Source organism: Trichosurus vulpecula, chromosome 9 (assembly GCF_011100635.1).
Source record: "Trichosurus vulpecula isolate mTriVul1 chromosome 9, mTriVul1.pri, whole genome shotgun sequence".
NCBI lineage: Eukaryota > Metazoa > Chordata > Mammalia > Diprotodontia > Phalangeridae > Trichosurus > Trichosurus vulpecula.
The window spans coordinates 7,453,545-7,470,858 of NC_050581.1; the positions used below are offsets into that span (position 1 = coordinate 7,453,545).

Genomic DNA, 17,314 nt, shown 5'->3' on the forward strand with positions numbered 1-17,314 from the left:
ATCTGCAATAACATGGAACCCACCACTTTCAAGGCACTATTCCACTTTGGGATAGCTCTAATTGTTAGGAAGTGTTTCCTTCATCTCTTTCTTCCTTCCACATATTGCTCCTGATTCTTCTCTTTTGCCAAAGAGAACAAATTTAATCTCTCTTCCGTATGACAGTCTTTTAAATACACGAGTATAGCACCCCTGAGGTTTCTCTTTTCCAGGCTAAACATCCCTATTTCCTCCTATTGATCCTCATATGACACGAGCTAAAAATACATAATATCCAAATGGAAAGCAGTACACGTGCTTTCAGTAGATAAAAACTGGAGGAGACAGGTGCCCATGGTATCTTCCTTATGTTACAGATCTGAGAAGGGAAAAGGCCCTGTCATAAGTGATCATAATTTTTAAAATGGCTTTTAGCTTAGAGTTCATGATCAGTCGGTATCTTATCTGAACTTTACATTCTCTCTGCCCACTGGTCGAAAACTGGTTTATGCTCAGTATTATAGAATATACTTCAGTACTTAATAAATGTTTCCTGAATGAATGTTAAACTGAACAATTGTATCACTGGTCAGTGGTGTAAAGGTTAACCTGGTCCAACTTCTATACCAAAATGCTTTAAAGAGATTACTTGAAGAGCCATATTTTAACCAAAGTGAAAGTGCAATGTCTTGACTCCAGTCAGGTACATTTTCTAATCATGACATTTCAAAGTTAGTGAGGTGTTTCAATTATTCTACAAAGTCATTTCTTCAATTATCTGTTGCTTTGATATTCAAAAGAAGAGGAAGAACCTTATCTTTGTGCAGTAAATATACTCAAACATATGAAACATATATAATTGCGTAAGATGAAAATCCTATGATAGTAAAAGAATGGTTTATTACTCTGGATTCATATAGGTGACAGACAAGAAATAAATGGAAGGAATGAATCAGACCATCTATATCACTAGATTTGTTCTCCTGGGACTTTCCGCCTATCCAAAGCTTGAGAAAATTTTTTTGTGTTAATCCTAACCCTTCCAGGCAATGGTGTCCTCATCATAGTAACTCTCTATGGCACCCACCTGCACACACCCATGTCCTTCTTCCTTGGCAACCTCTCCTTCCTGCATATTTGCTACACCACCTCTTCTGTCCCTCTAATTCTAGACAGCTTCCTCACCCCAAGGAAAACCATTTACTTGCTGCACAGTGCAAATATGTCTTTCCTTTGACATGAGAACTGAGTGTGTCCCCTTGAGTATGATGACATTTGACCACTATGTGGCCATCTGCCACCCCCTGAGATATCCCATCATCATGAGCAAGGTTGCCTATGTGCCAATGGCAATGGGATCCTGGATAGCAGGAGTTGTCAACTCAGTTGTGCAGACATCTCTTGCAATTCAATTACTTTTTGTGAGGACAATGTTGTCATCCCTTCACATGCGAAATCTTGGCTATTCTCAAAATGATCAGTGCATATATCCTACCCAATGTGATTAGCATAGTTGTTGGAACTACGACTTTTCTAGTCATTCCAGTTCTGTTTATTTTTCTTTCCTATATTTTTATACTTTTTACCATCCAGAGGATCCCTTCAGCACCTGACTGTGGTTATTATATTCTATGGAATGATTTTCTTTATGTACATAAAATGCAAATCTAAAGACTCTCATTGCTGCCAACAACAAGTAGCAAAGAAGCTCATCTCCCTGTTCTATAGTGTGCTGACTCCTATGTCAAATCCTTGACCTACAGTCTGAGGAACCAGGATGTGAAGACAGCTGTGAAGAATATGTCAAGTCAAAAACTCTTCACTAAGTGAAAATAATACAGTCTTTATATTGTCATACAATGTCCTCATGTTTTTTGCTCTCTTTACATGACATGGAAAAATAGCTATGGATTCATGAACATGCTTCTTAAAGGCTTCCATGATTAGGAGTAAAGTCTCCCTATTTAATTAAAGGTCCTTAAAAAATGAGTATTTGTGCATATTAGTAACAAAGATTAACATGTGATTTTTTAAAATCATTCTGTCTCAATGTCTTTTGATATTTCTTTAATTACCTTTTGCGGTTGAAATTGTGGTTTTTCTTCTAAAGAAGGAATAAGAATGATAGGAGGAAATCAATAAGAAAACAAAAATGATTAATTCTTCCGAGTCACAGAGTAATGTAATTAAATTCAGTTTCCCTGTAAATCTTATAAACCACCACTAAATAATGAAGTTGAATTTCATAATCCTGAGATGAAAAATCTCATATCCTACACCAAGGTTTCCCTACCTAGGGTACAGGTAAACTTGTCCACAGGGAGAACCAGAGCAGAAACTGCCTTGCTTTTGTATTTGTATCTCCAGTATTTAGCAGAGTTCTTTACACATCATAATTACTTAATAAAGGTATTTTCATTTCATTCATTCATTTTTCAATGGACTAAGAAATATTTTGTAAATAACTACAATATTTATTAAAATTAATGTATTTCTTATGGGTCTATTTATGGTAAACTCTAGCATTCATTTCCTTTCAATATTAGAAGTTACGAGAAGATTTTTCTTATATGCATATGCATGGCATACATTAGAATTAATTTCCTTCCATAATGGATGGAGGGTAGAGGAGGATTATGCTAAAAGTCAGTGGGTCCCAGAGCCAATGGTAAGAAACTCTTGTTCTAGGTTCGAAGACAACTCCCAAAGACTTACGATGGAAGTCTGAATGCAGATTGAGGCAAACTATTTGCTCTCTTTTCTTTTCTTTTCCTTCTTTTTTTGGTTTTGTTTCTTCTTTCTCATGGTTCATTCCATCGGTTAGAATTCTTCTTTACAACTTGACTATTGTGTAAATAATTTTAATGAGAAGGTATATGTAGAACCTATATCGGATTACATGCCATCTTGGCGGGGGGCGGCGAGCGAGGGAAGAGAAGAAGGGGGACAAAATTTGGAACTCAAAAACTTGTGGAACTGAGTGTTGCAAACTAAAATTAAAAAATAATTTTTAAAAAAGAAACTCTTGTTCTATACACTAGGGGGTCCAACCATCCTACCCTACAAAAGTTTGCCTCTAACTTTGATCATTCTGAGATATCACAACATACTGTGTTCTTTTTAGAATGGAATTGAGTATATTTTCCACTATCTCAAAATCAGGCTCCTTTGATTTTCTTTCCCTTGCTCTCCCCTCACCAGAGGGTCAACTGTTATGAAAGAATGACATCCCAAGCTAGGAAAAGCGATAGGGTCACCTGAAGCCCTACTTTGGGAATGAATGCCTTCCTAATTTTCTTGTCAGTTTCACTATGATAAAAGATTTAGGAAAAAATAACATGCACAGGAGATGTTCTCTGTACAACATTGATTATCTTATTGGCCTCAAGAACTCTTGAAGATCCATATTTTGAAAACAGGAGGGAGCATTCTAATCTCACGAATAGAGATCTACTTTCTGTCAGAATCAGTCATCACAGAATAACAGTTGGGAAAGACGTCAGAAGGCATTGGAGCCAATCCATTCTTGAATGAATCTCCTCTAAAAGTGGTCACCCAATATTTGCTTAAAGTCCTTCAGTGAGGAGGGGAACCCATTACTTAAAGGGGCAGTCCATTCTGCATCTGGATAACAGTATTAGAAAGAAGTCTTTCCTCATTTCAAAAATAAATGTGTATCCTTTCAACTTCCTGTCATTTCTCCTAGCTTTACCTTCTGAGGCCAAGCAAGATAAATCTAATTGCTCTTCATCGTGAAAGTTCCACTCACCCACCAAAATCTTCTCTCCTTCAGAAGAAACATTTCCATCTTCTTTGTGGCGTGAGCTGGAGGAACATCACCAACCTAGTGGCCCTCTTCGGAAGACTTCCCTGTTCAACAGCGTCATTTCTAAAATGTGGCATCCAAATCTGAACACAATACCACAGAGGTGTCCGTGATTTCAGTAGAGTGCAATGGAGCTCACACCTCCCTAGATCTGGGCACTATGGCCTTCAGTGAAGCCTAAGATCACATTAGTTTTGGGGGCTGAACATCACTCTATTGACTCATATTAAGCCTACTATTGCCGGAGGAAACTTTGCCCTGAGGAAAGTGAGCGTAATTATCAAACGACATTTTCTTTATGATGCTCTTGTCCCTCCTTCACTGAAAACCCCTAAGTGTACTATCTAGAATACTTATCACAGTCTTTCCCTGTCCAGTCCCAGCAGAAATAGCTTCAAGATATGTAAGAAGCAAATCTTCTGCTGCTCCCTTACCTTCTGCCGCCTACCCCCCTTCTTAGGAGCCATTGTATCAGTCTCCACATCTACCTGCCTGGGTGTCATTCAAACTGGCTCCAGAGGTGATTGTTCAATTTTCAGTGTGAGTACATCTTGCTAATAAATAGCTGGTACAAATTAGCACTTGATTATTGTCTTGTTGACTGTTTAGACTTAAGAAAAATATGAAAAAGTTTGTGATGCACATTAAACTTTAAAATGTATACTGTGTCTATTTTTCTGGAGAGTTGGTTGTTAAACATTACCAGCACACCTCTGCTTGAAACCCTTGAGTGTTGAATGACTTAGCTGTACTTTGTTCCTTACCCAAAGCCCTTTGAAAACAACCTGAGAGAGTAGTTGAGAGAGAGGAGTTTGATATTTCACGGTCTCTTGCAATCAGGTACTCGGATGATTTGAGAAGAACACTTGACCAGGAAAATATTTAAGCCAGTGTGACCCTCAGCAAAGGTGAGACAAGAAAAGGGTGGAGTTTGGTCACTAGTTGGAGCCTCCGAGCTTATTCCTTATTGGGTAAATTCACACAGCCAAAAAAAAAACTGAACACTGACCCATAAAGCTAAGGAAGAGAATTTATTCAACACTTTCTTAGCATTTCCAGGCAGCAGGCACATTATCAAACATCCAGAGTAAGCCAGGGAATTGCCAGCACTCATATATTTTTTTTAGTACACAGGTTTAAGTGAGTATAAGTTCCACCTGGTGGTTAAAACATTAATAAAATGCACCAAGGTTTATGGACTGCTGTCCTCACATCATCATCCACATTTTACAAATAGTCATTCAGCCAACAAGCATTTATTAAGGGCTTACTATGTGCAAGGCAATATGGTAAGTGATAGGGATCCAAAAAAAAGTGGGGTAATCAGTCCTGACCTCAAGGAGCTCACATTCTAAAGGAGACAACACGCAAACCATTGTGTATACGAAAGTTATAGTCACTTAAGTGACTGAAATATAGAAAGAAAAGAGGATAAATAATAAATGTATAAATAAATGATCTATGGATTTACAGATGAGAGATAGATAAATAGACAGATGGTAGGTAGGTAGGTAAATAGGTAGACAGGCAGATGGACAGATGAGCCAATGGGTGGATGGACACCAAAGCATCTATTAAATGCTTACTATGTGTCAAGGCAGAGCCAAATGCTGAGAATACAAACACAAAAGACAACAATAACAACAAAAACACAGTCCATACCTTCAAGGAGCTTATAGTCTAATGGGGGCAGATGACATAAAAAGGAGCTGGGGGACAGGGAGAAGAGGAAAGGTAAAAAAAAAAAAGTCCAGAGATTCAAGAGCAGAGCCAGAACAGAAGTGAGCATTGATAGCCAGGACATTTCCATTAATAGTGCTTATTATTTGTTGATCATAACAGCTTTTGATTTAGTAGAGCAAAATGTAAGAGTTCGGGGGGGAAATCAACAAAGAACATCAGCAAGTCAAACGTTTATTAAGTGTTTACCATATGCCGGGCATCACACTAAGGGCCAGGGATACAAAAAAAGGCAAAAACATGATTTCTGCCCTCAAGGTGCTCACTCCAAGGGAAGTCATTTGTCCCCTTGACTGACCCAGGATTTGGCATCAGGCCTCCTGATTCTGAACACAGTGCCCTTCCACTACACCTTATAGTGTGCTTGCTGCTTCCAGAGCTCTCCAGCTCTCTTCTTAAAGAAAAGATACCAAAACCTCCTCCTTCCTAGTTGGAGCTTCTTTAGCCTTTCTTATTGTGGTGACTAATTTGTATTACTTATGTAATACAAACAGAGCTAATCAGTTAATGCTTTTACTTTTGTCATTTTTTTCAAGATGGAATTTCTTCAAGCAGGTAAGATTTTATCGCTAGCTCCTTTGGGAAATTTCTCTTCTATGATTTTTCTGGCCTCCCTATTGCTATTCTGCTTGTATTATAGCTATGTGGCATCTAGGTAGGATAGTCAGTCAGTCAGTCAATAGATAATGGATAGATTGCTAGACTTGGACAAGTTATTTTAACAATTCCCCAACACCATGTTGTTGCAGACAGTCTTCTTAACCAGCTACTCACCTCCCAAATCTGCAAACTAAAGCTGACGCTCTTTTAAAGAGTAAATAAATATTATTTGCTTTTACAATCAAATGGATACTGTTAAGCTGTTGGGAAAAGAAAATACACTCTGTTAAATGCGTTAATTATTTCCTTCCTCTATCCCCCCACCAAAAATACTCTCTTTCACAGGCTACAAATAGATGCTTACTGATTTGGAATTTGTGATACTTCACACAGGATATAAGAGAAGTTTCCTGTCATGCTCTTAACAGCCTTATCAGAATCAGACAACATAACTTAACAAGTTTAACTATGCTAACATAATCTTAATTGGATCTTTGGGACATCATCCCAGAAGCATAAAAAGTTCCTAAACTTTATACAATTCAATTCTGAAACTTTAAATCACTTCAGAGACCAAAAACAGTCCCAAAAAAACAATGAAAGATTTAAATTGGCTTTTGGATTCAGTGGTCGATCCTTTGATGATTGCATCTGAAATATGGAACGAAATTAAACATTGAGAAGAGCTGCGCATGAAACCTTAACAATGACACGGGATGATTCCTTATTTAAGCATTTATAGATCCAATATTATTATTTCTGCCTTATCGCAGACTACCAAACTTTAACCTCTCTCCAACTATTTCACTGATAAAGGTAAGGGGGAATTTAAAGCAATAGGATTTAGAAATTCCACGTTAATGAAGTCACATTTCTAATATTCAATTCAGGCGCAATTAACCTGTGAAAAACATAAACAAGAAAAGTCCAGTGAAATAATAAGCCATGTTTGATGGTCTGGTACACATACCCAGCCATCTAGAAAGTGGTTCACAGTATGAAGAGAGAAATATGTCATTGTTTGGTCCTTCCGTAGAAATAAATTTCTTCTTTTTTCGTCTACTACACCCATCTCAAGTCTTGGGGATAATGTTCAAATGCTTTTTAAAATGTATTGTGCCACTGATTATAGATTCAGACGATAAATAAGAATATCAGGGACTACATAAATGATATTATCATCATGATATCACAACGATCTTTCATACCATAATATCACAAATCATATTATCATTACTCTTTGGTGTTATTGCTACTATGTTAGCTCTGTGGCACTGTTCTTGGAGGACTGGTCCTTGGTTGTCTCAGGCAGTGATGCCAAACATGGAAAATCCAGAAAATGATTCCGGTCCTGAGTGCTCTAAACTGTTTTTTCTCCATTCGTATACATAACTTATTTTATACGTCTATGTTTTAAGGATTTATATTTTCGCTAGTACGAATGCAGCCTCCACCAGCGGAAATTACAGTGTTGCGACCTAGTAGAGTCTTTAGAATTGCTGAGCTAAATAATTCTTCATTTTGCATTCACCCTTGGGCTGAGCTCACCACCACCACCACCACACTTAGTTAGTAAGTCTTTGAGCAACAAAGAGTCTGTAACTGGGCCCATGCTGGGAGCCTCTTGAAGGGCTAAAGCTGCGTCCAGTCTGCATAGACTTAGAAAACTGGGTTCTGTCCCTACCATAATGAAGCATCTGGGTAGTATTTTGGTGGGGAACTCACTTAATAAAAATAAAAAAGAAAGCACCATGAATAAGAAACATTTGTTTTTAAAAGGCTAAATTCATGAAAATATACCCCAAAAAACAGAATTAAAAAATAGTCAATATGGTTTTCCAATGCTCAAGTCTATCCTTCCGCCAAACCAACCTCTACATAGTGACAAAGTGATTTTCCTAAAGTATAGTTTTGACTACATCACCGCTGTACTCAATAAACTCCAGTAATTCCCTGTTACCTCTAAGATCAAATATAAAATCCTCTATTTGGCATTTGAAGCTTTTCACAGCCTAGTCTCAGCATACCTTTCCTGCCTTATTGCACATTACTAGACAAATTGGCCTTCTCTCCGCTCCTCACAAACGACACTCCATCTCCCATTTTCCTTCCTTTGTACTTACTGTCCTCCATGCCCAGTATCATCATCTCCTTCTTCACCCTTGCCTTTGGAATCCCTGGCTCCTTTCAAGACTCATTTAGAGTGTCACCTTTCGCATGAGGCCCTTTCTACCCTGTACCCACCCTCCCACCCCCAGCTGTCAATGCCTTCCTCACATGTTACCTTTCTGTTTTGGTTTGGTTTTTATGGGTTTTGTTTATACCACTATATGTGTATCTGTATACACTGTATCTATATCTGTATACTAGATAGATAGATATACTATAACTGTATCTGCTTATACCACTATATGTGTCTCTGTATACACTATATATTTCTGTATACTATATATATATATATATATATATATATATATGTACACTGTAACTATATCTGAACCAAAAGAATGTAAACCCCTTGAAGAAAGAGACTGTTTCACTTTTATATTTTCATCCCCTGTGACTAATATAGTGCCTGGCACATAGTAGGCACTTCATAAATGCATGTTGATTTATGGATATTGGATTTTCAGAGATATATAAAACAATAGTGAATAAACTGAAGAGTTTCAAAACACACTGCCCACAACACTCCTGAGTTGCTGGACAAGATTAAAATATAATCCGGGCAGGGGTGGGGGAGACAGCTAGGTGGTGCAGTGAGTAGAGCACTGGCCCTGGAGTCAGGAGGACCTGAGTTCAGATCTGACCTCAGTCACTTGATACACTTACTAGTTATGTGACCTTGGGCAAGTCACTTAACCCCAATAGCCCTGCCTTCCCCCCTCAGAAAATGTAATTGGGAACTATTTAACAAAATAAATAAAAATATAATAAAACAGAGACAACATAATATTTTAAAACTAAGTCACTGTGCAGCCCCTAGGGATCCTTATATAAAGATAATGACCTGTGCTTCTATTTGAGTGTGATGGTACTTCTCTATTGAACAGCAGGTTTATTTGTATAGGAACATCAATCATTCCAAGAACGATTTTGTCTAATTGGGTGTGGTACCACACACAAAATAACTTTGTCTAGTTGGGTATGTGATCCATGCTCCTAGGGAAGCTGAGGCTGATGCTGATGAATCCCTCAATCTCAGGAGCTCTAAGTTGCAGTAGGGTTATAACCAATTAGGCGAGCACACTAAATCTTCACCAGTATGGGGAGTCCCAGGAAGTAGGGGACCATCTAAGCTGTCAACCTAAGCAGAATTGAACTGGCCCAGGCCAGAAATGGAAAAGGTCAAAGCTTCTGTGCTTGTCAGCAGTGGGATTAGGCCCATGAGTGGCTGCTACACTTCTAGCCTGAGGAAGATAGGAGGCCTTGTCTCAAAAAACAAACATAAATATCAAAAAATATTTTATCTAAAATATTTCAAACATATAATCATATTATATTATACTAAAAATAAGTGACTGTCAAAGTAATTTTTTATTGTTTTTGTTTTATTTGGGGGGAGTTGTTGTTTGTTGTTTATTTTTACTTTTTTTCAGTTACAATGGACTTTGATCACATTTATCTGAGAAACAGGTTTAACTGTCGGGTACCTCTCCATGTTGCTGGTGTTGTGCTATGGTGAATAATAGCGTGTCTTCAAAAAGACATTATTATCGAGAAAGAAATTACATACCAAATTAAACACTCCTAGAAATACTAATGAAAATAACTGCTTCTGAGAATGCTTATTGTCATACTGATTTGTCATTCTACTTATGTCCCCCTCCAGTCCTACCAACCTGGAAAGGCTTGAATATAAGTAAAGAGATGAGTATATGTTTCTTATCCATAGAACACCTTAGCTAAGTAAAAATAAAGGCTCAATACCAGAAGGCTTGTTATATGGAGATAATGCATATACCATATGTGTTAGACAGACAGATAGATAGACATATAGATCATCTATTTGTCCCTTGCTACTCCCAAAGAGCATCTATTATGGCATTAAGGGGTTATAATATATGCTGAGGGAGAGCATATCCACAATGATAAAATCACGGATATTTTTAAATACTTCAATATGGATTGGTTAAGTGACAGCTTGTAATAATATATTTTGATTAATATAATCAAGAAGAAAATCTTTAAAATTCCCCATCTAGATTAATATTTATGTAGCGGTTTTCATTTTATAAAGAATTTGTGCATTCCTTACCTCATTTGCTCTTTACAATAGCCCCTAAATTAGTCAGAACATAAATCATTATCCCTACTTTTCAACTGATGAGGCAGCTATTTATGGACATGACCTAAGCAATAAATGTCTTCTGTCTTCCCAGTACAAGTATCTAAGACATGATGGAGAACCTTCCACAATTTGTCTCACCTCATTACCCATTTCTGTTGAATCATAAGGGCACAATAGCTCCAAGAGGAAACAAGAAAGCATTGATAAGAATTATAGATTTCTGTCACAGATCTCTCATCCCCAAACTCTCCAATGTTCTGTCTAAGACCTAAGATAATTCATCGCATGTCTAACATATAAAACTTTTTCAGAGAAACATATAACACAGGAATAGAGACAAACAGGGGAGGCCATTACAGAACACCATACCTGGAAGAAAAAACTAAAGCAGTAAGAAATTAATAAATACTGAAGATAAAAAACAAGTACTAAGGAGCATGTAATATTTTTAACTGGTGATTGAAGGTAAGATGTTCAAAGAAAACAGTATATATAGGAACTGAACAATTTATTAAGAGGATGATTCCAAGAATGAGTTTCAGATTTATGAGCCATAATTTCAAATTCAGGAATGGATTACACCTTACAATGACTGATAAAAATTATTTTCTTGGAGACTTGTAAATCTAATCAAAGAATTTTAAATGGAAAAGGAAGGGGTGAGGAAAAATTTACTGCATGTATCTATCAAGCTAAATTAACTACAAGATTAGGAGGAGGAATTACAATAAAAACCCATAAAAATCCATTATATAAAAAATGCAAAAAAAAAGATCTAGCAATACAAGTCATATCTATATACTTGAAGCATGGAGCACTAAGAAAGATGAATTAAACATCCTAATAAGATAACACAAATTCAAATTTGTGAGGTTCCCTGAAATTTGGTGGGATAAGACCCATGGCCAGAAAAAAGAACAAGACAAATAAAGAAAGGAGGGGCAGAGAAGAATTACATTTTAAGAAGACATAGTCATGTGGGAAAATTCAGGAACCAGAAGGGAAAACATGGTGGCAAGGATTTGGATGAATATCAACAGAATAAAAACCAGAACTGTTTTTGTTATTATGTTATAACTATTATTATATATTGTAGGATATCTGAATAGACAGAAGGGGATAAATTCAGATGATAGATCACAAGCCTGTCACAAAGATATGACATAGTAGGGTTGAAAAAGTTCAATTATTGGATGTCTTTTGGAGCTCTCTTTGCCCAAAACAGAGAAGTTCATGATTTCTTAGCTTCCCTCAGTGATAATTTCCTAATTTGAATGACAAAGAAAGCCAAATGGAAACTGGTATCCTATACCTGATGCTCACCAACAAGGAGAAGCAAGTTGATGGCATGGAAATGGTCATTAAAGGACATCTTATAATTTCTAATAGAGAAAAGAAAACCCAGGAATAGTACGGAATGCACCCAACTTTTTTGTTGTTCAGTCATTTCAGTCATGTCCAACTCTGTGATCCCATTTTGTGGGGCAGGGGGGGAGTTTGGCAAAGAAACAACTCATTTTACAGAGGAGAAACTGAGGCAAACAAGGTTAAGTGATGCCCCAGGTCACATAGCTAGTAAGTGTCTGAGGCCAGATTTAAAGATGAATCTTCCTGACTTCAGACCCAGCACTCTATGCATTACACCACCTAGCTTCCTGCTCAACATTTGGGAAGACTCAGTTACTGGGGTGCAGAGAAAGTATAGGTAAGAGTCCATGGTGTACGATTCTATAAGGGAAGTCTAAGCAGAAAGAAAGGGATAGAGATATCCTTACTTCCATGATCCCTTTCTCCCATTGGTGAGTTCCTCTCAGAACCTTAAGTTTGCATAAGGCCCTCAGACCAGCCATCCTTTCTTTTCCCTATTCCACTTCTGACTTTTCGGAATGTATCACCATGCTCCAACATGAGTGCCATCCCTCCTCCCCTCATTTTTAGCTTTTTTATGTGCTGTAACCTTCCATTATAATAAAAAATCCTTGAGGGAAGGGACTATCTTTTTTTATTGTTATTTGTATTCCCAATGCTAAGCACAATAAAAATGCTTGGCATATAGTAAGTGCTTAATAAACGCTTATTGTTGATAAGCAGATGACCTCTGGGGTTCCTTCCAACTCTGAGATTCTGTGATTGTAAGATTAAAGGTATATATGTTGCTGCTAAATGACTTTCCTTCTTAGTCTTTGTCTCCCTGTATTATGTGTGTCTTTGAGGAACTTTTACGGGCTAGACATGCTATGAATTATCTGAGGTCTTGGATAAGAAAGAACAATAGAGAATCTGGGAATAAGGAATCTGTATCACAAGATGATGACCATCTGCAGTCTTGACATTAGATTCACTCCTCTTTTCTCAGGCATCCCAGTGTCAAGAGATCATAGGACCCTGAAAAGGAGATGTGGATTTCTGAAAGATTCATCCTAATGGGTTCAGTAGATGTCATCAGAACAGATATGGGCAATCACTTTGCAACTAACACAATGAGATAGAGAAGAAACACAGGTGAACATGCTAAGGACTCACAATCAAAGAAGACTTCACAGCAAAAATGGGGGTAAGAGCTCTTATCACTTTCTTTGGTTTGAACATGATAATCAATCCACGTTATTTCTTCTGTAAATAAGATAAATTCTGATAGCATTTATTCTTTACCCAGAACAACTTTCCCATTTTCATAGAGGTTAATCCACCTAATCCATTTTTAATTGCACACAGGTGTACATGCTTGGGGGCTAGGAAAGAGAGAGATGCCCCTTCACTGTAGCTTACTTTATTGTGCAGTTGACAAAAGAGAAGCGCTCTCTTTCTAAGTATTTTATTTAGGTCCCAGAGTTTGCCATTATAACAATGCCTGTTGATTAACTGGTTTAGTCTTGCTTGATAAGTCAAGAATAGTTATATCATTAAGACCCAGTCACATGTGAGTTAGTCTGTACTTATCAGTCAGCTAACAATAGTCAATGAGTTCCTATGGTGAAGAGAGACTGTTCCTAGCCATTAGAGGAAAACATACAAACAAAATAAGTAATAGATGTCACCCTTTCCCTCAAAGAGCTAAAAATCATCTGTGAGTGTAGAAAGGACCAACTCCAAAATGAACTCTACCAGACATATATGACTTATATTTCTGGACATCTGTAGTCTAATTCTGATGTGAAGAAAGTGGCAAGGGACTTTTAGAGTGATTGAACATAGGTGTAGTTAATCCAAGATCAGAAATGGGAACACAGGATGGAGGAATTGGTGAAGGTCTTGAACACTGTTGATTAGAAGTTAAGGTATGATTCACATTAATTTGAAACAATCCATGAAGGAGCAGAACCATTAACTAATACAAGACGAACAAACTTTGCCCTAGGATGCCAGAATCAGCAGGACCAGGAAGAGAGATTGTACATCTTCCCCAGAGTATTTCTCCATACCTTGCAATCATCTACCATCCCTGTACTATGCAGGACAAATGTCCCCCATTTCCTTATCTATCACAGGCTACCCACTCCCCCCGCAAGGGTCCTGTCACTTGTATGCACCTATCTGGGACTAATTTTTTTTACTAGTAGGCCAAAATGACTCTACCCTAAAAGCAAGGTTGGCTTGCATTAGGCCACCAGAACTAAGAACCTATGCAACATGGCTTACCCACAATCAGCAGCATTGTACGCATGTACCAGCCTCCTCAGTAACAGTCTCAGGGTCTCTTTCTCTCTCTTTCCACCAATTAATTTTGCCCCAGGCACCAGAATTTGTAGTCATTGCTCCGTCAAGAGGAACATCATGATAAAAGCAATGTTAGATGAAAATATTTTTGTGGCTACAACATTGCTTGGAATGGGCGGTGTTGAGCCTGACTGGAAGGCTGCTCTATCAGGGTAGGCATGAAATGGTTAGAGCCTGAGCTAGATTTAGGGTTGGGAAAATTGAGGCCTGAGAGAATGAGAGTTATATATGCTAACTGGGAAGGAGTAAAGTGGCGAATGTCAGGGCGGGGGCGGGGGACAGTGGGGAACATGATTACCAACTCTACTTTAGACATTAGATATTAGATATTAGGAGCACATTTGAGAAATATAGTACTTAAGGGAATGTCAGGGTCATGTTTGGATGAGCACACTGCTACAGTCATTAGTAACAAAGAATGGTTCAATACTTCAGGAAGGCTGAGGTTTCCCAAGGGATCAAAAGTTGAGAGAGGAGAGCAGAAAGAGATTCCTGCCAGAGTTAAAGACAATTAAATCAAAAGGAGTCAGAGAGAAGTAGAAGTAGGTAGCATCACAGGCTTCTCTAGCACATGACACTGTTGACCACTCTCTCCTTGATACTTTTTTTTCCCTGTTCCCTTTGCTTCTAACAGGGCTCTCTTCTGATTCTGCTCCTACAAGACAACTTCTCCATCCTTATGATTGGTTCATCTTCCTCTTCCCATATCAAGAGTATAAGTGCCCCTAAAACCATGTCCTTGGACTTATTTTCTCCATCTGTATCCTCACCTACTCCCATAGCTTCAATTACCACATCTATAAGATGACTTTCAAATTTATATACCTAACCCTGATCTCTCCTTGAGTTCTAAACGTGTAATGCCAAGTGCCTTTTGGACACCTGGATACCCTTCTGGCACCTCAAAATCAACATGTCCAAAACTGGCCTTTTTGTCTTCCTGAAAACATATGCCTCTCTTCCCATCTTCTCCATTTATGATGATTGCCCACTACCTTCCCAGTTCCTTAGACTCAAAATCGCAGAATTATCCATAACTCTTCCATCTCACTCATACCCACAATCAGTCTAATCTAGTCAATTCTCCCTCCAGAATACCTCTCAAACCAGCTCCCTCTTCTCCACTTTACTTTTCCATCACCCTTCCTTATTCATCTTCCTTTCTCCAGCGTCTCTAATCTATCCTTTCCATAAACTTCCAAAATAATCTTCCTTGTATAAAAGCCTGACCATGTCATTTCCCTGCTGAAAAATATTTAGTTGCCTATAGGATGCAATACAAAATTCCTTAGCTTGGCATTTAAGACCCTATATAATACAGATTCAATTTACCTTTCTAGTCCTGTCTCACTCCCCTTAACCCTTCACATAGTCCACATTCCATTTATATTTTTCCTTGCCCTGTCCCATCACCATACATTTATAGAGATCATCCCCTTTTCCTTGAATGTTTTCTTTCCATGTCTCTATCTATTTGAGATCCTTATCTTCCTTCAAGTCTTAACTCAAGTACCACATCCTCCATGAAAATCTATGGTAAACCACACCCAACTAATGTTAATCTTACCATCTTCAAATTTTCTTTGCTTTGATTTCCCCTTGTCTTTATCACATTCCACTTTACATGATATTGGTCTGTGTATTTGTCATATCTCCCCTCTTAGTTTCTTGTGAGAAAGGACTGGGTTGAGAATTCCATATTGAGAATTCATTCACTCTTCATGTCTGCCTTACAGAATATCTTCCTACAAAGCTCAGCTAAAGTGCCACTATACTATCCTGTTCCTCAAGTTGCTCCCCAAACAACTTTGAATTCATTATATATACATACACATGTACATTTGTAGGGAATATATGTATGTTGAGATAGATAGATAGATAGATAGATAGATAGATAGATAGATAGAATCTGCTTTTCTGGGCTTATGCTGTTTCCTCCTAACAGAATGTATACTCCTTGATAGCAGGTACTGTTTTATCTTTGGTCTTGTATCCTCAGTATCCAACACAGTTCCTGGAACAACGTAAGCACTTAATAAATGTCAGTTGAATGAATGAGCCATTTTTCTGTTATCTGTTGACTTCATACTTAAAAGGGTTAGGGAAAATAGTAAATATAGACCCAGAAATTTCAAACTTCATCCATTTATAAAAGTGTTGCTTGGTACTCTAAATTCTTGCAGGTGACAAACAGGAAATAAATGGAAGGAGTGAATCAGACCGTCTATGTTACAAGATTTGTTCTCCTAGGACTTTCTGCCCACCCAAAGCTTGAGAAAAGTTTCTTTGTGCTAATCCTAGTGATGTACTTGGTAATCCTTCTGGGCAATGGTATCCTCATCCTAGTAACTATCTATGACACCCACCTGCACACACCCATGTACTTCTTCCTTGGTAACCTTTCCTTCCTAGACATTTGCTACACATCCTCTTCTGTCCCTCTAATTCTAGATAGCTTCCTCACCCCAAGGAAAACCATTTCCTTCTCTGGCTGTACAGTACAAATGTTTCTGTCCTTTGCTATGGGAGCAACTGAGTGTGTCCTTCTGAGCATGATGGCATTTGACCGCTATGTGGCCATCTGCAATCCCCTGAGATATCCCATCATCATGAGCAAGGCTGCCTATGTGCCAATGGCAATGGGGTCCTGGATAGCAGGAGCTGTCAACTCAGTTGTGCAGACATCGCTTGCGATTCAATTGCCTTTTTGTGGGGACAATGTCATCAATCATTTCACTTGCGAAATTCTAGCTGTCCTCAAACTGGCCTGTGCAGATATCACGACCAATGTGATTAGCATGGTAGTGGCAAATATGATTTTTCTAGTTACGCCAGTTCTGTTCATTTTTGTTTCCTATGTTCTCATCATTTCCACCATTCTGAGGATCCCTTCTGCAGAAGGAAAACGTAAAGCTTTCTCCACCTGCTCTGCCCACCTGACAGTAGTAATTATATTCTATGGGACCATCCTCTTCATGTATGCAAAACCTAAGTCTAAAGAGTCTCTTGGAGCAGATAAACAACAAATAGCAGACAAGCTCATCTCCCTGTTCTATGGTGTGGTTACTCCCATGCTGAATCCCTTGATCTACAGTCTGAGGAACAAGGACGTGAAAACAGCTGTGAAGAATATGTTAACTCAAAAGCACTTCACTGAATGA

The 17,314-nt window shown here is 38.1% G+C and overlaps 1 protein-coding gene and 1 pseudogene across 1 annotated transcript; both read left to right on the forward strand.

Annotated features, from left to right (window-relative positions):
* Positions 1-917: 917 nt before the first annotated feature.
* On the forward strand, positions 918-1,809 carry LOC118831708 (annotated as a pseudogene).
* Positions 1,810-16,354: 14,545 nt separating this feature from the next.
* LOC118830933 (olfactory receptor 13C7-like) lies at positions 16,355-17,314 on the forward strand. Its single transcript, XM_036738043.1, has one exon. It carries the CDS (start codon positions 16,355-16,357, stop codon positions 17,312-17,314), a length of 960 nt encoding a protein of 319 aa, XP_036593938.1.

What these genes read in the sequence shown, in the direction of transcription:
- LOC118830933 (XM_036738043.1), top strand. Translation starts at nt 16,355, where the DNA reads ATGGAAGGAGTGAATCAGACCGTCTATGTTACAAGATTTGTTCTCCTA.